This window comes from Zonotrichia albicollis, chromosome Z (assembly GCF_047830755.1).
Source record: "Zonotrichia albicollis isolate bZonAlb1 chromosome Z, bZonAlb1.hap1, whole genome shotgun sequence".
Classification (NCBI taxonomy): domain Eukaryota; kingdom Metazoa; phylum Chordata; class Aves; order Passeriformes; family Passerellidae; genus Zonotrichia; species Zonotrichia albicollis.
In genome coordinates, this window is record NC_133860.1 from 37,045,327 (window position 1) to 37,069,149 (window position 23,823).

Sequence of the window (23,823 nt, forward strand, 5' to 3'; positions counted from 1 at the left end):
CACCTACAATGTAAGTAATGTTCTATAATTGCTTTTTTTCTTGACTTTTGCTAAGACTGGGCTTAGTATATTTTAGTGTTATAGAAGTAGTCTTCAGATGAGCTGTAGTGTCTCCATTAAGGCTGCTATCTGCCTCAAAACTACCTGCCAAAAAGGATACCAATAATCTTGAGATATGAAACAGCAACTATTATTTTTCTTTCCTTTATGTAAAAAGAAAGTTTTTGAGCTCAGACTAGTCACATTCCTCTTCTGCAACACTTGTTAAAGCAGTGCATGTTTAGTTAGAACTAACTAACCTACACACTAAAATATTTCCTTAAGGCTTTTTAGATTTGCAGCTGCTCTCTCATAAATGATTTATCCTATCCTATTTCCCTATGTTGTCAGTGTTAAACTAACCGAGATCTTCAAATAATCTTTTTGTTCCTACCATATTTTCTCATTTGGTTTTGCCCATTTATTAATTTAAATTAAGCCAGTTCTGCTGATATTGGAGATAAATTGTTAAAACTAGCAAAGGGTTGAAATTCATAGTGTGGGCATGATCCAAAATTGGGTGAACACCAGAAGTCTTCACAGTTGCTTCAGCTGCCCCGGGATTCAGCTCTGTACACATAAAAGAATGAAGAGATGTTTGCTCTTACAGTAAATTACCTACATAATAATATTTACTGCATTACTTTGGGATCTGTGCAAAACTTCACAACTTCCTTACACATATTCTATATTTTAAAATACTTTTTTAATATTTGGAATATAACAAGATCTTTAAAATGATCTTATGATAATCCTTACTGTTTCATTTTACTTAACTGCTGCCTGAAGTAATAGTCTACAAAAAATCCTTGTATAGGTTCGTTAGTGAAACTTGAAAGAAAAAGAAAGAGGAAAAGACAGTGTGAATGAATTAAAGTTATTGTCCACTCCCCTCCAGGTTCATTGTTTCACTGAGGTAATGAATAATTTATCTGGCACCTATATACCCTATATGATGTGTTCTTTACACATCAACAGGAACAACTGCTATGTTTTACCCCAAGATTCATATTTCTTGCACTGTATTGCATACAAAAATTTATTTATTTATACATTAATCTCTAGTGGCTGCAGCAACAGTTCAACAGTAAAATCTTTTCTTGACGAATGCAGAATTATTTACAAAGTTTAAAAACAGCTGGTGCCATTCTTGCAGGGATGTTAGTACAGTGTATTTAGTTTCATGATTGGCAGAAGCAAGGTATCTTCTGTACAGTCCATTAAAAAATAGACTATAGGAACGGTTTGAAATTAAACTGAATGAAAACTGGTGATTCCTGGACTTTCCATCTAATTTTTGACAATTAGGCCTAAGTTAATTAATCCTATTTAGTGTCTCACTCTATGAAAACTTAAAATTATTAAGCCTGTTTTGGGAGATTAACTGCCCCTTGTAAAAATCCACCTGTAGCCAATGCAGAACTTTTCAAATTAGTTTTCTTTCAAGAAAGACATGTAAGCAGTATAAATATTTATGTATAACTCTGAGCAAATTTGTTTTTTCTCACTCAGCTGAAAAATTTTCAAATTAAGATACACATAAGTAAATATACTAATTAAAATAAAACAGAGAAGTAACAGAAGATACATCACATACCTTCTTGAAAAATTTAGCTTAATTACAAATTTGACAGCAACCAACTAAGGTGCTAAAATTCAACACTAAATCAATTTCACATCTAAATCAACCATGAATCCAAACTTCAATACAGTACAGACTACAAAATTAAAATGTAAAATTAATTATTTTCAGACACAGTATGTGGTCCTCCTGTAATAATCCTGCCTTATTTCCATTAACTTTTAATTTACTTCCTCATTTTGATGAACAAAATGGATGTAATTTACTCGCTCATTGTTCACATGTGGTTTGTTAAATAAAAAAGAGTCAGACTGTGATAATTCTACTTGTGACCTTCTATTTTTTTAGATCTCACCAAGTTCAAATGTCTAAGTTAATAGCTGTTCTTACTCACAGAGTTTGCTCCAATGTTCTGAAAAGCAAAACACTGAACTGCATTAAGAAACAAAAGATTTTGAATAATCTGACATGGACAAAAGCAAAAAATCAGGTCTGGATAGCAGTCTGGAGTTTTAAAACATCTATGTTCCAGGATTATTTGAATCTAGAATTCTGGTTTTTGCTCCAGAGTTTATGTGTAGAATCCCCCTTCTGCCATACCTACACAAGTATACCTTCTATACTTCACATAAGTGGAAGTAATAATTAATGTCTTTACCATTTGTCTCTACAAATGAGAGCATTTGACAACTTCCTTTCAATAGGATTCTTTCTATATATTTAGACTGCTCTGATGCATTAGACTCTTCTAATTCACTGATCGAATATCAGCCTGACATTTTAATTCAACAGTGTGAAATAATAAATACAGCACTCCAAAACTATTTTAGTCATTCATCTGTTTACCAGAAGATAATAAGCAGGTCAACTCACCTCTCTACTTCACAAAATGAAAAAAACATTTATTCCTAAATTGTTTTGAGAAGCAGTACATCAAAACTAGATGTTATTACTGACATATTCTGATAGTAATTTTTCAGATGGTAATTTCAACGGGAATTTATCTCAGTAAATCCCTAAAGACAAAATGATAGTGTTGAAAAATTACTATGGGCTTTATCATACTACTAATGTGTGAGCAGAAACCTCTACTTAGATCAGAAAGGAGTTCTGTTTGAGACAGATATACAATAGCCTAAAATCACCAGAATATTTCCTCACAGAGAAACTATTCAAAGCACCAAAGATCCACAAAAATAACAATGTATCAATTTGTAGATGTAATTTATATTAAACACAAGAAATGAAAGGATTTTTGTAATATCTTTTAAAGATAGCCGAATTTAAGATACTGTTTATTTTTCCCCACTGTACTGCATTCAAAAGAAAACATAGACTCTGAAGTATACTCTCCATCACCCTGTACATTAAATGAAAGATAACATTAATAGCCATTTGAAAACAAATGAGATACCTAACAAGAAGTAAAAAAACCATCTGTGTTATTTGATTAAATGAAGATAGAATTAGACCAGGTGTTCCTATGGCTAAGTCTTTATTTTCAACTCACCTTGGAAAGTTAAACAAAGCAGTTCTGACTAAGATTCATAAAGCTTTCTCTTCTCCAGCTCAACCCCATGAACACTATACCTGCTCCTACTTTAGTCACTGACAAAAGCTATTTCCTTACTACTACCATTATCTGTAACACCTCTAACCAATGGTTTTTAATAAGCCGGCCATACAAGAAACTGCCCTGAAAAAGTCAGGCCCAAAATAACTAATAGAAAGTATAGTGCTTTTTTTCCACACACACACATGCACACAGGCACACAAACACAGGCACCCACCCACACCCACCCACTAACAGGTGACCCTTTTAGGGTAGTCTTTTCTTCCTCAGAAAAGGATGAAGCTAATGTGTATTTGGCCAACATTATATTTGTTTGAATAATTCAATGAAACTAAGAGAAAGGAGCATAATCTGAAAATTAAAAAATGACTTGAAAGTCAGTCTCCAAACTTCTGGATTTAGAAACTACTAATTTGTAAAGTAAACAAGGGAAAAGTTTTAAAAATCCAGGAAACATAAACTGAAGCTGAGGCCTTTCACAAGATCAAGACAAGATAGATGACAACCTGTAACGGTGTATCTTAGGGTTCCATGACTTCAGTTTGGAATTCGGATGCTTGTATTTGCAGTAAATTAAACAAAGCTGAACCCATCTAGAGAAAAAAACACAGCAAATCAAATTACCTTCATTTTGCCTAAGTATTATAAATGATGGAGCCTCTTTCTGTTGCATCATGCAGAGTTACATATAGTCATTTCAAATTATGTAACATCTAAGCATCCTATATCATAATCATCATAAATTGTTATAATACAGCACAATGAAAACTCAGTAATATGAGCAAAGATAAAACTGCTGTGCTGTTCTTGTTTCCAAAACTAATGAAAGCTTCCAACAAAAGTTAGTAGTCCAGCCTATAAAATTAAAATTTAAAGAATAATGGGAAATACATTCACAAGGCATATTAAATTATGATAATTTGGGAGGTTCACTTTTTGCTCATAAAATTTTAAAAATCCTAAATAGGTTTGTCTGTTACTTCAGCATGTTTATTTATAATATGCTGCACCTCTTGATGAGCATTTGCTAAAAGAAAGCATAAAAGCAATTAGCTTGAATTGCAATTCAGACCTGAAAATCATCAACAGAGTATTTTCAGGCTCACTGCTGAAATGAAGATGACAACTTGACTAAAACTAGAAGACCCTAATTAATAAGTGAACTTCAGAAGGTTCAAAGTTTTATCCAGACAAGAACCCAGAAGTTACCATTTTAGTGCTTCACTACCAAAAGCTCATTAAGTGGTGAATCACACCAAAGAATGTGAAATAGAATACAAAACTTATGCCCCACCTTGTATTATGTTTCCAACATGCTTTAAGAAACATTGGGTGCCTATGTGAGCCTTAAGGAAACTAAAGGAACCCTACAAGGTCAATCCACTCCAAGTACCATCTTGCCTTTCAAACCCATGCAACTTATCCATCTTTATTCAAACAACATTCTGGTATCTGGAATCTCATCCATTATTGCTTCTGTGATCATCTAATGCATTTCTCCTGTTATCATCATCAGCTTCTCTTTGCACTTTCTTAACAGCATTCATAAGAGGCAGGCACATTGGTGTGGGAATCTATGTCTCTAAGAGAGACAAAGAGAAAAACAAAGACAGAAAGGAAGGAAAAAGAGGGGGGTTTGAAGACAAGATAGTCATAATGAAGAAAAAAGGGGGACTGCAGGAACTCGTTTGAAAAAGGATGCAGAACTGCTTTAGGTTCCTGAAAGAGGAAAACTTCTGGGACTTCCCTTGTCTATACACACCATAAACTTCGAAAAAAGAGGGAAAAAAAATTCATTTCATTTCAACCCAATCCTGTAAGTCCTTACACAAGAAAAGCTTGAAACTTTAATCATTTGCAATGCTGAAGGTCTCCACAACAGCAGCAAGAGTTCTTTCAACTGACTAGAACAAAAAAATAAAAAGGTTGACAAAAATGACAGAGTATGATACCAGTATCTTCAATTCCTCTCTTCGCTTACACATACTTTTCACATCACTTTGTGAGCAATGCAAAATAAATCCAGCTGATGAAACTACATATGCTCAGCTAACAAGCATAAGGGCAACTTAGTTATGGTATGATATATGAAACTGGGGTCAAAAAAGGTACTTTACAGAAAGTTATTATTATGCCTCAATTCAACTAAATGCATGATCCTAAGCATAGTATCAACAGTGAGGGAACAAAAGGAAAACAGTAGCTTTGGTGCAAAGATACAACAGTGGCTTCTCTGCCTTTCCTTATGAAAGATCACCAGCTTCCAGAATCTGCTTCTCTTCCTATAAAACCCCTACCTCAAGCTCAATGCTACTGTTCTTCATTTAACTGCAATAAACCACATCCATATTTCAAGAGAAAAGTGACAATTTAATTAATGAACGTTAAAATTTGTATCACCCAATCACTAGGGTCAATTGCAATTCAGGTTTCTTGGCCTAGTGGAAATTTTAGAACTATATAGTAACATATTTAGCCTCCTGGATTTTAAAGTCAGCTGATCAATACCGGTAGAAAGGCATAAAATGCAAGAAAAATATACTAAATAATTGTAAGCTACTATCTCTGAAACCCTGCTGCTAGCAGCCAGCAGCTTCACAGATCGTAAAATGCAACAAAGCAATATCAACCATATGCATAAAGTATTAACTGCTTTTAAAATGTCTGAGGTTTTAGCCTCTCTCCTAAAAATGTAGGGACCAGCTCTAAAGTACAGCATTATTTTGAACCACAAAATCAGTAAGTTAGGCATTTTTCAGGTATTATTTAAACTCATAAAGCAGAGAAATCAAAAGACAAGACTGGAATTCTTTCCTGAGTTAACCCAGGGACAGCCAACAGCCAACTGTTACTCAGCAGATGCTCAAAAGTTAAGGCGATCAGAAGTCAAAGAAAAAGTTTCCCTTACAATCACCTAAACGAAATGACTAAAAAGGAGGTTCTGAACTATTAGTAGAACTAAAACACAAAAAGGGCAGAGACTTGACACACATCTGACAATCAGCAGAAGAAAATCCACACTGCATCATCCTAGAAGATGTAGGTTATCCAGCGGTTACTAGTTACTACATAACTGAAGAGGAACTAGCACTGCTTCTAACAACCTCAAAACTTTCCACTGCAGTGAATTCAATAAGATACCTGAAAGCATGTATTGTCTTTAGGAAAAAGCTATACATCAGTATTGAATGGCGCAATTTCCACCATTAGAATTTGGATCACTGTAAGCCAAAAATTTAACATTTTCCTGAGTGTGAAAATATACCCTAAAAATGAAATATTTTGAATAGATTGAGCCATTGCCTTTCACTTTTATATTCAAAATACCCATTTCTTCACCTAAATTCTGAAACATTTTCCCTGTATCAAAAGGGACACAATATAGTACATAGATCAGTACAATATAGTATAGTATAAAGAACAATGCACATGTAACACTAGAAAGAGCAGTGTCTACTTGGTAAAATACAGCTTTATTTTTTTCAGCTCAAACAGCTAAGACATCACCTTGACTTCTTGTCTCACTTAATACGCTGAACAACACAGAGAAATCTGACTAATAGCTGCAGTGCTTTTGCTACAAGAGTTCTGTCTGAATGCAACTAAACAGTTTTATTAGGAGTAGTCCTCAAAACAGTACCAAAACTGAAGAGCTCCCTTTTATGCCAGATTGTCCCCTCACCAGTAAACAAACACACACAAAAGCAGAAACTTGAAGTCCCTTTAGTAATTGAGTTCTGATGCTTTACTTGGGCAAACATCTCTCATGTTATTTAACTTCACATTCCTAAGTAAGAACAGCTCCAACTTTAACAGTGAAAAATTCATTGCAGAATGATGACAGGATATATGATCTAAAGCAACAGTTTAACTTAACACCTAGAGGAAGCAGATGAGGAAATAAGGGAGAAAAGGCAAGAAACACAGACTAGCATTAAAGCTACATGGTTGAAAGAAGTACTTTTTCTAAAGATGAGAAGATAGTGGCAGAATTCCTAAGAAGAAAGAATGTGAAGATTTTCTAAGTTATTTTAAAAACACCAATTATATCAACAGGTTCATCACAGGCCACAGATGATTTTCTGTGTGCATGTATTTTGATTTGAGAGTTCAAATGTGTCTCTTGCCATGGCTTGCCACTAAAAACCAGTAAAGAACATGAGCAAGAGAAAAATGCAAGCAGTTTTCTCTGAGACTTGGAATTTATTTCCTATTGGGTCATGAAACTCTCTGTTGGAAAACCCACTCTCTACCTTTTTTTATAAGATGTTTTAAATAAAAAGGGCTAAAAGAAACATTTCAAAGGAGCTGGTATATGAACTACATTCACTGTAAATATGTGGTTTTTGCTGTCATCTTCCATTATAGTTGCACATGTGTCAGTTCGAAAAAGATCTATGAACTATTAATGGCATCTTCATTGAATAGTACATTGAGAAGAAATAGCCAAAGCACTGACTGTTTACTTTTGATAATAAGAGACTTGAGCAGAGTATTCAATTTAGCTTCTCCTGGGATTTAGACCCAGTTTCACTCTTCAGTCCCGAAACCCTTTCATACATAAAGAAATCTTTTCTAACTAGGTTATTTTCTGCACTAACTAGGTTATTATTTGCACTACAATCTCCCAAAAGCTGTTTCCCCCCGCTTCAAAATTATCACTTCAAATCTCTAAAATATTAATCACCATGGTCACCTTGAAAGAGCATTATGGCCGTGGCAGATAATATTTTAAATGCATAGACTATTTTAAATTCATATTATTTCTTACAATGGATACTACCAGACTTCTACAATAACTTATATATTAATAGATGCAGTTTGAATCCTGTGATCAAAACAGTGTGGTTATTTTCTGAGACACTTGGAAGTTATGTTCATGTTGATGGCATACTGATGGAACACCTCACCCTATATCAATTCAGAGGTCTGGTAATGAAGACATAGCTTCACTTCATGAAGACAGTGCCTCAATTAAGTGTCAACATATTTTCCATAAATCTTAGGGAATCCCAAAAAAAAGTTAAAAAAAAAAAAGAAAGCAGAATGCAAAAAGCAAAGATAACCTATATGTCTCCATTACTTCCAGTTATTTCTGGTTTAGAAACTGGTTTAAGAAAGAAAATGCACTGTACAGTATGATCATCACAACAATGGTTACACAGTTTAACAATGTTTAAAAAACCCTACAAATACGTGGAAAAGCCAGGTTTTGCACATTATGAACTTTCCAGTTTAATTTAGAATGCAATATGTCTCCAAAAACTGTGCTATAAATCATAGATTAAATAGATGCAGATTTCCCTAGTCTGCAAATAAAAGATTGTGGTGAAAATTTGTAAGGAAAAAAGAAAAATAAAATGGTATCATTTAGATGAAGAGACAGGAAATAGGGCCATTAAGAACAGCGACGGGAAGTGAGAACCTAAAGAGGAACAATAAAGGCCAAAAGAGGGATGATGAGGAATCAGAAGACTCAGAGCTAGTTAGCCAGCTACATAGTTCTTAGACCCTTTCCAAAATGCAAACTGCCAAAGAGGCATCCCAAATAATATTGTATTTATCACCCCAGAAATATTAAAAATGGAATTTCTTGTTTTATTTCATTATTTTATCTGATAATCTAAAAATTTTAAATTAAAACTATTTACTTTTAAACCATAAGATAAGTTCTCAATGTTTACTTGGTGTGCTCTCAGCTGATTATTTCATAACAAGCATAGCAGAATGCTTTTTTGCCTTTAACTGCATACTTTTGGCTGGAAGATTTTAAGTAAATATTTGTAACACAATGACCTACATGTGAAGGTTTTTATTTCTACTGTAAATTTATTTACTTTAATTATTGCAGACTGGTACTTGCAGCCAAATCTTTGCAAGTACTTTGCTACTCAGTATTTTATCCAGCTATCTAGCTTCATGTTCAACTATTTCCAGAACCATAATTCATCTTTCAAAATAGATATCTGAATAATGTGAGATGCAATAGACTCAATGTCAGGGGAAAAACAAACAAACAAGCAAACAAACAAACAAGAAAATAAAATCATATCTGATAAATTAATACAAGTACAAAAGGAGCTCCAAAATGTCGCTTTATATGGAAAAATTAAAGCCAAAAAAACAGACTTCACATTTCAAGATTAATACAATATAAACCTGATCTCAATCTAGTGAAATCAGTGAAAATTCTAATTCTCAATTACACTTAACAAGGATTGGGCTCGAGTGTTCTGGGCTCTTTTCCTCCCTACAATTAAAGAACAGCTTACCCAGCTCATCGTTCCCCACATTCAGTGTACAGCACATACAAAGGGCTCAAGCAAAAGATGCAGCATAAGGATTAAAATTAACCCTTTGCTTATAAATGATGGCACTGCACATGCTATTGGAAATCTGCAGCTCACTACTACAGCTAACTACAGATTTATGCTACAAAGGAATATATACAAATGACTAAGCAGAACACTCAGCATAAGGATTGAGACTTCTTACCCCATATTTACATTGGCGGGATGTTGCTCCATACTGGAAGCGACACTGTTCATCAGCATCATACACCTGACCTGGGGCCACAGCTGGATAAAGAAAGTCACGCTTGGGAGGCTCATTATCAAGGCAAGTACCACGGCCCGAACTGTTCAACATAAAGGACCAAATCAATTAGGAATTCTACTGACTGCAAATCACAGTAATGATATTATGTATCTAGGTATTACTTTTAACAGTGCTGGGTGTGAAACAAATATGATTGCAATAAACAGACACTAAGAAGGTACACCCATATAAACAAGAGAAAATATTTAGACGGAATTAGGAAGTTAAAATAATTTTTCATCATTATTATTTTTAAAAATGCTTATTTTAGATTGTGAAATAATTTTATATATTAACCTTTTTAAAAGTGTGATAATTTCTGAGCCACACAAGACTGATTTTCATTTTTGATTTAGGATTCCTATTTGTTTTCACTGAAGAACAACTACATTTAGTCATAGAATGAAAAAAAACCAAATCAAGCAAATGCAAGAAATTCAGTTTACAATTTGAAATTACCCTTCTGATCCTTCAAACAGCAAAATATAATCTTATAGATAGAAGTAGCTCAACTAGTTTTTGTAAAACTAAAACACATTCAAGTTTCAACATGACAAAATGTTTATCGGATCAGGACCTTAATATGCAAGCTTTTCTTCCATTCGAGGGAAGAAAATGGTTACGGAGGTAAAAATTCTGCAGGAACTTCAAGTTTACCTATACTACGATAGTGAAAAAAAATTGTATGGGTCCAAGATCTTTTTTTACTGTACTAATAGTTAGTCCTAAAAAATTCATGTTGGAACCAAAAGAATCATCTTTGCAAACTTCAATATTTTCTTCTTTTTATATTCACTGTTTTGTTCAGTGGTTGATGATTTTTTCCCAAAAAATGCCCATATTCAACCACAATATTTTAGTGTAGTGGAATAAATGACAAAGAAAGCCAAAACCAGACTGAGCTCTGTTTAGAAAACTTTGTACTTTGCTAAATACAATTATTCAGTTTTATTGGGTCAGTGTGCATAAAAGAGGACAGATGCTTTTTTACTTTCATTTCACATGTGAATAAGTGAGGATTTTCAAAGAATTCTTATGGCAACACTTAAAATTTTTTTCCGACATTCCTACCAATTTTGCCAGCACTTATGTTCTGTTTTTTTCCAAATCTTTTCCATGCACCTTGCCAAAGGAACGTAATTTCAGAAGTGAATGTTCTACACTGTTTTTTGGAGATCTCCAATTTTCTATACTTTTCATCTGCAGATAAAAAAAGAGCAAAAAGTGTCCTTTAACTACATATTTTATGTTCTTATTTTAAATCTATTGTGATCAAGTCTTCGAAATACTAGAAAAGATCCTTTGGAGAAATGAAGAAACAACTTCTGCCAACCTTTAGAAGGTGGCAAATAGCAACTAATGTAAGAACTAGGTAAATACTGGAAAAAATACAGTATTTGATGACAAATTCCAAGGATTTTGGTGTGATTCACCTGCATGCCTGCACACACACCACACCCACGCATCCACTCGGTTGAAATCTACTTTTAAAATATCAACTGTGTGGTTCTGGCATAAAAAAATCATGTACTTTCCCCTTTACCTCATGTAATTGCTGCAAGTAAATATATTTTCTAGCAGCAGAAATTGGGAAAATATACTTCAATCTTTTAAAATATGTCAGTGTTGTATTTTGCATATATGAGGAATGCATGTTAATAATTCCAATATTAAAAGAACTGATATACAGCTGATTTTTCCACATCTGGACTGAACTACAGATAGCATCTTTCCTTAAACAAGCAGTGAGAAGTTTAGCATTTGGGACAGCTTGAGCTAGTATTGCCATATAATGGGAACACTTCCATAGATTCCAATACTGTAGATTAAAAGATGACTGTAAACTGCTATCTTGTAAACAGACAGCTGAGGGCACAGCATTTGAAAAAACCTCATTACCTTTGGTGACTTCCCTCCACAGGCATATGTACCCCTGCCCAAATTAGATTACAGAACCCATTCTAAGTCTTTAAATTTGTAAATTCAAATCTACAAGACATACAATGGCAGAAAAGCAAGTCATAAATCCTTGCATTGAATACAAAAATATGACTCTTCTGCTCTAATTACCAGATCTGCAGTCTAATGAAAAATTGTTGTAGTAATTGAGAAAAGTACTACTGAGAAGTTGTTCCCTTACTAGCTACATTATATCACGACCTCTAGACTGAAAATTTATTTCTGACTTTCCCTCTGCTTCAGTTCTATTATTTATCTCAAGCAGTTGAGCAAAACTGACCCTTGATACTGCATTGCAGGAACTGAAGTATCGTGGAAAAGAAATGGCATGGTCTTTATAAACACATTAATAAAACCAGAGACTTTCCATTGGTAATGAAAGGTCTGACCAAAGCTGTGCAAAGAATGAATACAGGCTGAGGATCATTTAACCTTTCCAGAAAACTTTTACAGGACTTGGGAATGGTCCAATACTCTTGTGCTCTTGTGTGTATGTCCCTGTTCTCTCTTTCTTTGTTCCATCAAAGCAAAGCCCAGATACTTGAGAAAAAAAATTATGTTAAATCTAGAGGAATGAACCAAAAGGGTCCAAGAAGATTCATGGTTTTGGAGAACTTTATAAACAGAGATCTAATAGTTATTATCAGTCAGGCATATAAAAGTGTAGATGTAAAAAAGGATTGGAAAGAATGCCCCAATTTTTAGAAAATTTCTACTTATAATTGCTTTTATGCTATGTGATTTTTATCTTCTACTTTATCAGGTACTATATACACCAAGTCAAAAAATCTACAGGATATCCCTGCAGACCATTTGCATTTTTGAACATGGCGTGGATAAATCTTTAATGTCTACAACAGAAATCAGATGATCTCGAACTGACCATTACATTCTATTACTCTACAAGGTACTAATAGTACTCACAGTTTTTCTCATTTTCCTAACTTTGGGTTAATTTTGTGAAGTTTTATGGGACATACTGGGACTTGTTTCAATTACAACATAGCTAAGCTCGATGTCATTTCAGCCCAGTATTCCAGTGTAGTGTCTCCAGAGATCATTTTAAAACACTCTACAATATGATTAAAACTTTTTTTTTTTTTTGGTATTTTAATATCACATGACAGCAAATTACTCTTCTGTTTGAAAGGATAACAAGGATACTAGAACATTCTAGGAAAGCTTAAGATTTCAGGCTGTGATCACTACTAACTGATCAACCAAATTAATATCAACCAGGGATTCAATCTTTACAGACTGAATACAAAACTCAGGATCACCACCTCAGCACAGATGTCACAGTTGCATTCAAGACCAATAAAGAGAAAAAGCAAAATCATGGATGTAGATCTCTCAGGGTTTATGTTCCTATTACAGTATCTATTCCCAAATATTCCTACTTACATAGTATAACCCAACTCCTTCAATGGCTGAAGAAAATATCCCAGAACACCGGCTCTGAAAATTGGTTTTGAATGTCACCCAATGACTTCATTCATAATAATTATGTGGACTATAATGCAAGCTACACTTAATGATCACAAATTAAATGTAATATTTGTGAATATTTGTGAATACCTGTTATAGCTAAACAATGATACACATAAATACATAAACTGCTATCATACATAATGTCTTATTTAATTCTGATCCCAAATTAGTAATAAAATGTGAAAAAAGCAATAGTAAAAATTATTAACAAAAACAGAGACCATTTTTACATATACATACCATTAATTATTTACATGCCAATATCTCTGACTCCAAACAGAATCCTTACTTCATATTTATAAGTATAAATTGATCTCTTAGAAGCACTAGGTTACAGTTCTCTACAGGTTACAAAAGCTGCTTTACTTGACATTAATGGGTCAACTCTGCACATTGCTCAGTAGTCTACAGATCTAGGCATAAACATTTGTAGAATCTGGACATAAGTAACAGACTGAGATTTGGATTTGGTGTACTTTCAATTAAATCAAGCCAAATACAATTACTAAATAAAAACTTTCTTGAATGTTACGGAAATTCAGATTTACCTCTCACTCTTCTGATAAAATCTACTTCTTTCCATTCTTTTATGCCAAGGTTGGCTCTGTCTTAGTATCTGTTTCATACAAAAGACTCTGCAATTTTGCACAATCTTTTCATCACACTCAATGTTCCTTGGAGCTCCTTTGCTTGGAGGTAGTAATTTGCTGTTTCTTTAATGCATACTATCCCCCATACTTTCCTGTGTTCCAAAGCTAAATTTTATTCATTGGAATATCCAGCAGCTGTACAAGGAAAAATCTATTTGTTCATCTATCATAATCATCCTCCTACCAAAATCCAATTTTAAGAGTTCATGAGATACTAACGTATAAAATACCGGACCAATCAATTATTTCATCAGATATTCTACAAATAAATTAATGGAAATCTGAGGCTGAATCTGCCCTTTACAATTTCCTTATATTTAAATAAATCAAAAGGTAGACAAAGAGTAACACTTGCAAAGTCAACTCTCAAGGCCATACTGCTATCCCATAATTACAGAAACTCTTAGATCTTTTTATCAACTAAAGAGTCTTTCAAGTAAAACATAAGACTTTCAAAGTTTCAGAAATCTATAACAAAAGAGGGCACATTTTTTTTATTTCATTGCCTGTTAGTAAAAAATAATTTAAATCTTAGTATAATTTAAAGAAAATAAGCAAATTATAATCCAAAATATAGGTCAACACATGCAAATTTTGTCCACTGATTTGTAGAACGAGATATTACATTTTTATAAGATTGATCTGATCTTATCTTTCAAAGCTATTCTTGGTTTATACTTTTTTTCAGAAGTTACTTTACATTTCTGGAGTATGAGGGAACTGGCCAGTGTGCCATAGATAATATAAGAGGTATATGTAGACATATCCTATATTTACCTTGCATATCCACTTGTACATTTAAGATTCTTGGGCAGATGATATCTGGACCAGAACACTGAATGATGGCTTTTTTTCTTTCCCTATATTGTCTGCATGGGCTTGCTTGGACCAAGATAGTTTTGGCTCCCTTCCAGAGTTAGAAAGTTGTAGTCTAAGATCTAAATGCTGCTGTATGGCAATCATAGACTGTCTCCAAGAATTTCCTGTGATAGATCTTAATGAAATAATCTAAGATTCTTGGTTCTCCTCTATCTTCAAAAGACAACCCTGCCTTTGAAAGACAGAGCTGGCCATCTTGCTTCTCTTAACTCCTCTCCTATTACTGGACAAGAAAAACAAACTATGATTCCAGAAATCACACCTTTTTTTATAACAAAATGTAGAAGTTATATATACACACACACATGTTGAACAGAATTAAATTCATACTAATTTTTTTCGGCCACTAAAATTTCAGGCTTGGTTCTTTTCTCCTATGAATAGATATTACAGATTTCTGCTCATTTCACAGAAATCTCTGTCCCCTGAGACTGCCCTCCGAGCCTCCAATTCTCAGACAGTACTACAGTAATTAGTTCCATATAATGTTAGTGAAATTAAAGCCATTGCAAAGCACTTATGAACAATTCAGTTGATAAACTGAATTATGTCAATCTTTCACTGTATCTAAAAGCTTGATAGACAACAGCTATTTTAAGCTTGGCAGACAAGAGCTTTTATGTGCTTCAAGGAATGTTTTATCCAGAAAAAAAGTATTTCCTTTCGCCATTTCAGTATCTGTGCTGGTCGATCATCCTTGCTGAGAGTTTTGGTAGACCTATTAGCATTACAAGTTTGTTTTGTCTTATGTCAGCCTTTGAGCCATATTCATCCTTTTTCCAGCACTCCTGAAAAATAATTTGCTTTCCCAACTACTATCTGACTGAACCCTCCAGGTGATACTTCATGGCTACTACTCCGTGTAAAACTGCTGTAGCAAGCAGTGACCTGAGCTGGTAACTAGTAAATTCACATTAGCCTTCCTTACCATAAAATACTGTGAATGTGTAATGAAATTCTATCAAAACTCATTCCAGTTGCATTAACATGGTACCATGACAGTATGGCCCGAACGTGGGCAAAGGTCCAAAGATATACACTTAAAAGGTCTCACAGACCTGGTTTCTGCTTGGTTATCTGCATTTAATACCCTCAAGTCCTACCTGTCTTGTTACACACAGCTAAATGAATTCCAAACCAGCTTGGCCTCTAAAGATCTAAATCAGCATTTTTCTCACCCCTTGCTAAGTCATCAAGAAAAATTAAGGGGAAAAAAAAAATTTCTGTGAGGATGCAGACTCTTCTAAAAGCAATCACAGATATGTTGCCACATGAAACTTGCTATTACTTTTTTTATTCTTGCTAACTGTTTACTACCTGCAACTGAAATATAGCTGCTCTCAGAGCTGCTCTGTCTTAATGAAAGGTGTGAATGGGTAAAAAGAGATTTTGGGTTCTGGCAGTTGTCCTGAAGGTATGTTTTACTCTAACAGATGCCTGTTGTCATTGAGATTGTATAAAATCTGGTGAGTAAACTAGAAACTAGAGAAACAAAGTAGTTTTAGAGACTATCTACCTTATGAAATAATAGTTTAAGGAAAAAACTATCAATTCATTTATAGGATATTAGATCCACAAACAACATAACATTAGATCCACAAACAACATAACAAACAAGAATAAGCACAGATTTATAATTAATAGATCATGTTTGAGAAATCTGACATTTTTGAAAACAGATTTCAGGATTAGTAGATGAAAGAAAAGTTATATTAAAGTTATATATAACACTGTATTCTATACAATAGAAAAATCTACAAAAATTGTGATGTGTAACATTATATGTGTCCAAGGTGGCTTTGAAAAAAAATAGCATCTTTATTCCAGATTACAAAAATACAGCTGAAGTACTATGAAAAATAATTTATCATTGAATCTCATATGCATAGGCTGTTGTTTTTCTCTAGTTGAAATATCACTTAGTAACTTCAGTAATGATTATTTTTGTGAAATTCATTTTTGGTAGTAATTTGAGTAGAGTTGCAAACACTGGCAATGATAGAGAAGTATCTCAAAAAACCTGAGGAGATTAGAACTATGGAACCAGATTCAACAGAGTACTTCTGGCTTTATAGCAATACAATTACAATTTCACTGCCACCCCAGAGATTTCAAAATTAAACACAAATCTACCTATGGAATGGTAAAGAATAATGGAGATGCTAACAGTAAATAATATACTAAATCAATTAAAAAAAAAGGGTAAAAATGCTCAAGATAAAAATGTTTTTAATTGGCACTAAAAAATTCAAAAGACCACTGCATGCATCAGGCTAAAATTTGAAACTGTGCAGGAGCATTCTGAACAAATGTTCAACTCTATTATATTTGCAGAATAACACACACACAGAATTTTATCATGTTCCTTTCCTTTAAATCCACAAATAAGAAATAACTTCTTCACTTTTTGTTGAATTATGTCCTCATTAACAGTCAACTTATTGTCAGGACAATTATGGGATCAAAATTTAGTTTTTGGGCAAAAAGCAACAAATAGAAGTAAACAAGACAGAGAACAGCAGAAGTGTAACAAGAAGAACAAGCTCCCAAATACTACAAAGAAATACCTGAACAGTAAGCTTACAGTTAGAACTACAAAGCTGTGAAATAATCTCAGGAGATATATGAAAACCATATTCTTTTTCACAGCTAAAAAACCGGACTGCAATGACAATTTAGAAAGACTACTAATAGAAGAGCATTGAATTAACATAAGTAATTGGTAATTATAAAACAAAATAGCTATGTATATTTTTTTAAATAATGCTAGAGTTAAATTAATACATATATATATATATATATATATATATCCCCTTAGGAAATGAAATTATATTGTGAGAAATCTGTACCACACATATATGGTAAAGATGATTTACCCATTTACTGCTTTAGTTTAGACTAAAATATTCATCTTAAACATGCCAGTATATGAAACTGTGTAGGTGCAAGGTTCAGAGGTGTGATAAAAAATGCCTTAAACCTATTACAATAACTGATGAGAAATTTTCTTCCTCTGAATAGCACCAATACTTAAATGTCAGTGTCTGCCCACTGACTCTACAGAAGTTCAAGCACCTTGACAGCCCAAGTCAGTGATTCTCTGCATCCTGTGGGAAACTACATTTGAACAAACCTAAAGGCTTGGGTATAGATGAGTCCCTTCAGAAAAGATACAGAAGACAGCATCTTATTCTGAAGTTAGATCCCTAAAAGAAAAGGAGATGTTAATTTCTTAGTAGCCTCACGGTTAGACAATTGACTGCTTAAAGTCCCTCTCTTAAAATACAGAAAGTGTCTGAATTTCTGAACAACCTGTATTTCTAAAGGGCATGATTGCACCAATGACACTGAAGCTGCCAACTAACTGTTATTTGCTTCCAATAAAGACTATCTTTCAGCATCTAAACAAATCTGCTAAGAATCTGTTCTCAGTGAACTCGTGGTTATATGTACTTGTCTTCAAAATTTAAAACACATACAAGTCTTCATTATGAATCATCAATAGATATAAATGTATATATTGATACATTTCTGTGAATGACATATTTTGATTGTCTGATTTTTTTCATACTGAAATTTTAGGTAGCAAACTACGTCTGGATAAAATCACCGCAGAAGTAGAGGTTTTCAGAATTTTAAGGTACTAATATAAAGATCTATGCCATCCTCTTCCATAATCTTTATATTCTCGCCCATAGTACCAAAGAACACTGATAGGTAAAAACCCACAAGATTGCATGAAAAATATCTGACAAACAAAATGCAAAACAAACAGGGCTATGACCATCTTCCCTTCATTAGATTCCCTCACATTATGTATGCTAACAAAACATGATATCCATGGACAAATCCTGCCCTCTTTTATTTCCCACTCTCAGATTAATGAAGTAATGAGGTATGATCAGAACTTCAGAATCTTTTCAGAAGATTAAAAGCAGTGGAGAACTGTTAAGGTGGTGAATGGAGCAAAAGAAGCTTTTGCCATTACATTGAAATAATGCCCTATGGAAATAAAGAGTTTTAAATGACTCACTGTATTTCTGTCTATTCATTATAAAAATGTAAACCATCAGAACAGGTCAGTATATTGCTACAACTGATCCCAAACGGTGTCAATTTTTTGGAAACTCATTTTTCTTGAGAGATTACTTACTCTAAAAAGCTGGTGATGTAATCCCGACTGCAAGCTGACCAGGAGAAAGGATTGGTGTTTGCAGTAATATGAGCTGCCATTAGCTTTGCTGCTTCATGACCTTTGGTCCCACAGGAATTGCCAATTCCATCATGATTCATACCAAAACTGCCCAAAAGAATAGGAGAGAAACAGCCCATTACTTTTCTACAGCATCATATATAGTTTAAAACATAATGTCACCTTTGCAGCAATCGCATTGGACGTAAAAGAACACAGTGCAGGAGAACTCCTAAGTAGAGAGTCAGTTAAGTTCTGTTTAATTTATTCAGGTCTCATAAGACAGCACAATGACATAACCCTCTTGCCTTTTATGGATTTTTGGAAGCATTTTATTGGTTTACTAAAGCTTTTAAAGAAAACATAACAGTATTATTGCAAGACAAATACAGAGCACGCAAGCCTTTATTTGGTATGGTACCTGGATATGGAATATTTATTACAGTGCAGACTCTTGGATTAGTAAAAAAAGACTAAGAATAGGTACTGTTGCTGTAACAATATATATAGGCACAGTGCAATCAATGATAATTCAAGTAGAACATGGGTTTTGCAATTCCTAGGACCATCCTGTACAGACATTCCCTCTCTGTATCTACTCACAGAGGGACTTGAATCCCCCCCTGTTAGAGCTTTGCTTTGTTAAAGAAGGTCAAAATTAAGACAATTAAAAATCAGCAGAAAATAAAATAAGAAATCTCTGGATGGAACTTGGCCAAAAGAGATTTTCAGGAAAGAAATTAACTTTCAAGAAAAATTATATGACTCTAGTAAAAAAATATCTTAAAGAATCCTTATTCTTGTTATTATAAAACTCTACGTTCTTAGTCTTTGATCAATTTCCAGTCAATCACTTGGAGAGAAAAATTTCTTCCCTCAATTCTTATTTTTTAAAAGATTAAGCTTTATTCAAATTTACTCCTTCTCAAAAGCTTACAAAATCAGAGGGGCAGATAGTGAGAGACACAGGAACTTCCCTGATAATGAGACAGAGAAGTAATTAAAACAGTGCCAAAACTGAGATTCGGAACTCCCAGAATCATACAGAGAAGTCTGTCTTTGAAGTCTTCTGTATGCTAAAAGGACTGACTCTGATTTCTTACTCATCATTCAGGAAAACAAATGGATTGAGGCACTCAGTTTTGATTTTCTGTTAACATTTAGGGCTGATGCAAGAACATACAAGAAGCAGTAGCAAAGGAACAGACCTTTTTTCAGATGAAAATACCACTTCATACTAGCTCATGCCACTTTATTCACTGAAATCAGTGCAGTTGTGTTATATAAATCTGAACATATTGCTCCAGATTATGGTATAATGCCCCAAGAGTTTCATGTTACCCTGAATTTCAATATACTGAATACTATTTCACCTCTTCAGATGATCATAACAATCTACAAGTGAAAGGTGTTGGCAACCATTCCTTCCAAAAAAAAGAACATCAGTGAAGGATGGATGATTCCTACAGGATCAGGAAGGACTTCATCATCAAAAATGCATGGCTGCCTCACCTATGGGATAAGTCCCTATGGAATAGATATTCTGCAGCAATGCCCGCATGTGTCTGGCTCAGTTTGTGGTATCTCACAAATGGAGAAGCCATATACTGTATTATACACTGCAAAAGTCTAACTGACACCTTAGACTATTATATAATCAAATAAAGGGTGTCCCTTGCTTATAAAAATATAGCTTTAATCAATTAATCTGAGAAATGTACATAATGCAATGAAACTTTCAGACCAGCGTTATTTCTTATGATCTTATCAAAATCCATTTGTATTAGGAGATGAAAGAATTTAGATGTCCTGTGCAACAAACTGAACCAGAATTTTACAATTAAAAACATGTTTTATTTACCTTTTCTCAGTGGCAATTATTTCCTAGACTTTAGGGTACTTCAAACAGAAACATTCATTCTTCAAATGTCTCTGTACCATTTCTGAAAACAGAGAACCTTATTTTTTAATAATCTCCATAAACTACTCTTTTATAGAAACTATTTGGATGATTCTTATATTCAGCTTATCTCTAGTTAACATATTCCATTTGTTAAAAATCTTACAGACTTCAGTTCTCTGGGAAATGAAATTTTTATCTTTTGGGTGTATAAGTAAAAGAACAAACTTCATAGTTTAACAATCTTCCTTCTACCTGCTCTGCTTGTGAAAAAGACAATGTTGGTGACAGTGGCAGTGATATGCCTGATAAAAAGCATGTCTGTGAATGGAAGTCTTAATTTCTGATGCGCATGGGAACTCAACCAATGCCTTTCCAATGAGCCTTACAAATATTCATTCTCCTAAATCATCCATCCCTTTCCAAGAAGGCTTTTCTACTTGTCCTTGCTTCTGAATTTAAGGGGAATGTGATCATGAGGTGCAGGTAACTTTCTCTGATGTTTGCAGAAGGGTTTTACAACTACTGTCATCATTTCCAAAGATGGTAGTGGCAGCATGCCATTACAGTCCAGTAACTTGCTCTCCTGTGGGCAGGATTGCAGATGGAAACACATTTCTGACTAAATTACCAGTTTTATTTCCACCAGAACAAGCTGGTCAGATTTGGCCATCATTACATTAAAACTATGTCTTTACAAAAGCATGCTTGCAATTGGATTGTCATAGAAAGGTAGGGAAGAAAGTAAGGAACATAAAATATTCTTTGTGGAGCCATTGTTATAATTTGCCTACCTTTTTCAATCTCACTAAAAAGACACAGACTTCTTCCTTTCATTGGCTTAAAAAGCCTGCCTAAAACTACCAGTATAATTTTACAAGAACAGCCAGATGGGTGAGCAGAAACTGAAATCTCCTCAGCTGACACAGAAGTCATTCTATTAAGTTATCTTTCCCCCTGCCATGTCAAGGTAAGATGTTTAACCCAGAAGCTCTTGCATTTTCATACATTAATGCTCCTCATTTCCAAGAGAGCACTTACAACACATTAAAGAATTGTGCAAAATAGGAACACTTAAGAATTTTAAAATTATAACTAAAACTCCCCTGCAAATTATCTCTAGTTTGTATGTTTCTTAAAAAATTCTAAAGCAGCACATCCTAGCAGTGCTCACTGCCTTGTTTCACTTACTAACATCTGTAACTAAATAATTTTTTTTCCTTTGGCAATATGTTTTACATTATATCTGAAAAAATTATCTGAGGGAATTATTTGTAAGAAGCATCCAACTTACGATCCAACCCCAAAAATCACAGGGGAGATAACTAGTGTCAGCTGCATTGAATAAAAGGGCAATGGATAAGCAGAGGCCCTGGAGTCTAAGCAGAGGGAAGGATGTGAATATAAACTTCTTGTCTAACCGTCCTTAATCTTGCAAGAAAACCATCACTGTAGGTAGGTCCCTACAGTTTCATTTGGTTACTGACATGTTTGGTAGCTCTAAACAATGATGGTTATGGCTGCCAAAACACTTATTGCTGATACATATGAAATTACAGCAGTCATTTTTGTGAGACAGCCAGAATGCTTCTGTCCTTATGTATTACTCAGACACTTCAGATCCAGAAAAGACAGATCCACACTAATCTGAATGCATCTCCATGTTCTTCACTGAGATCTATTTTGTATTCCACGCACTTTATTAGCCACAAAGTTACCTCAAAAATAATTGGTTATTTCTCAACCAATTATCTCTGCTATCCAGCTGAAGTATTAATTATCTTCATATCAAACAATTTCCTAGCTTTCTTAGGGCTTGGAGGATTCGGAAAAGCACAGATTGTTTCATTTCTTTAAATACAATAGAGAATGTTAGGCTTTTTTGTTTCTTACCAATTCATGAGTTATATGAATTTGACCCTTCTTTTTTAAAGCAGTTAACAGCATTAGGAAGAAAGAGTGCCAGACAGAATTGTGAGTCGGGTGAGGGAAAAAAGTTACAGGAACACAAGCAAGAGAAATACTGTAAAGTCAAGCACTGGATCTTCCTGTCCATTATCTGAAGTTGATTTACAGCTCCAAAAAATACATACCCTCACAACACAGAATTGGCATCCTCCTCCTAAGAGAAAGAAAAGCAACTTACACCTAAAGAGGTTTGATGATACTAATCATCTGTACTAGGAGATGAACGCACATGCTAAGAGTGAAATGGGCTATTTTCAAGTGAGTATCTTGACCCTAGGTACATTGCAAGTAATTACTCCAGTGTCTCACGCTGACCTAACATTCATGGAGATTGATGTAAAGGATAGAGAGGAGTCATAAAGTCTATCAGTGAAAAATACTTTAAAAGTTTCTAAAGTAAAGCTCTGCCACAGTGTGGGCATGCTTGTCAAGTATTCTTGTATTTGACAGAAGACCTAAATAGTGAATCATAATATGCTTGGAGAAACTGAGTTTATTATATTAGAGCCCAAAATTTTCAGAAAATTTGTATTTAAGCAATTTGCCGTTGTATTGTACTTATTTTCGTAATAGTTTAGAAAGTGTAATTTAAATCTATATATGTATTTCATATAGCTTAGAATGTCTATTTAGGGCCTACATTGAAAAATTAGAACTCTTAGCTTCGCTACTTCTGCAAATATAGGCATGGCTTTAAATATGCCTTTTCTTAGTGTCAGTAGAAAATACACGAGGGAAGAAAGGGAAAACTACCATGTTTCAACATTATTTTGTTCAGCAAAAGTGGGTGAATCTGAACATAAACTACTATTAAAGAATAGTAGAATTTTTTTCCCTACAATATCAGAGCTATGAGCTACTTGGAACCAAGCACAATTTCTATGTGAACATGGTAATTTTATTAATTATTCTTGTGTCTACTAGGAGTGAAATATTTGTCAGTTTTTATGAGGTTATGGTAAATGTTGGGGACATTACAATCATCAGATTTTA

General features: G+C 34.0%; 1 protein-coding gene across 1 annotated transcript in view; it reads right to left on the reverse strand.

The window, feature by feature from the left end:
• The window catches only part of ADAMTS6 (ADAM metallopeptidase with thrombospondin type 1 motif 6), a 145,267-nt gene that overhangs the window by 50,458 nt on the left and 70,986 nt on the right, over nucleotides 1-23,823 (reverse strand). The window contains exons 10-11 of the mRNA XM_005492982.4: nucleotides 18,924-19,070; nucleotides 9,690-9,831 (exon numbers count right to left, since the gene is read on the reverse strand). Of these exons, the coding sequence (XP_005493039.1) occupies nucleotides 9,690-9,831; nucleotides 18,924-19,070 (289 nt within the window). The remainder of the gene's footprint in view (nucleotides 1-9,689; nucleotides 9,832-18,923; nucleotides 19,071-23,823) is intronic.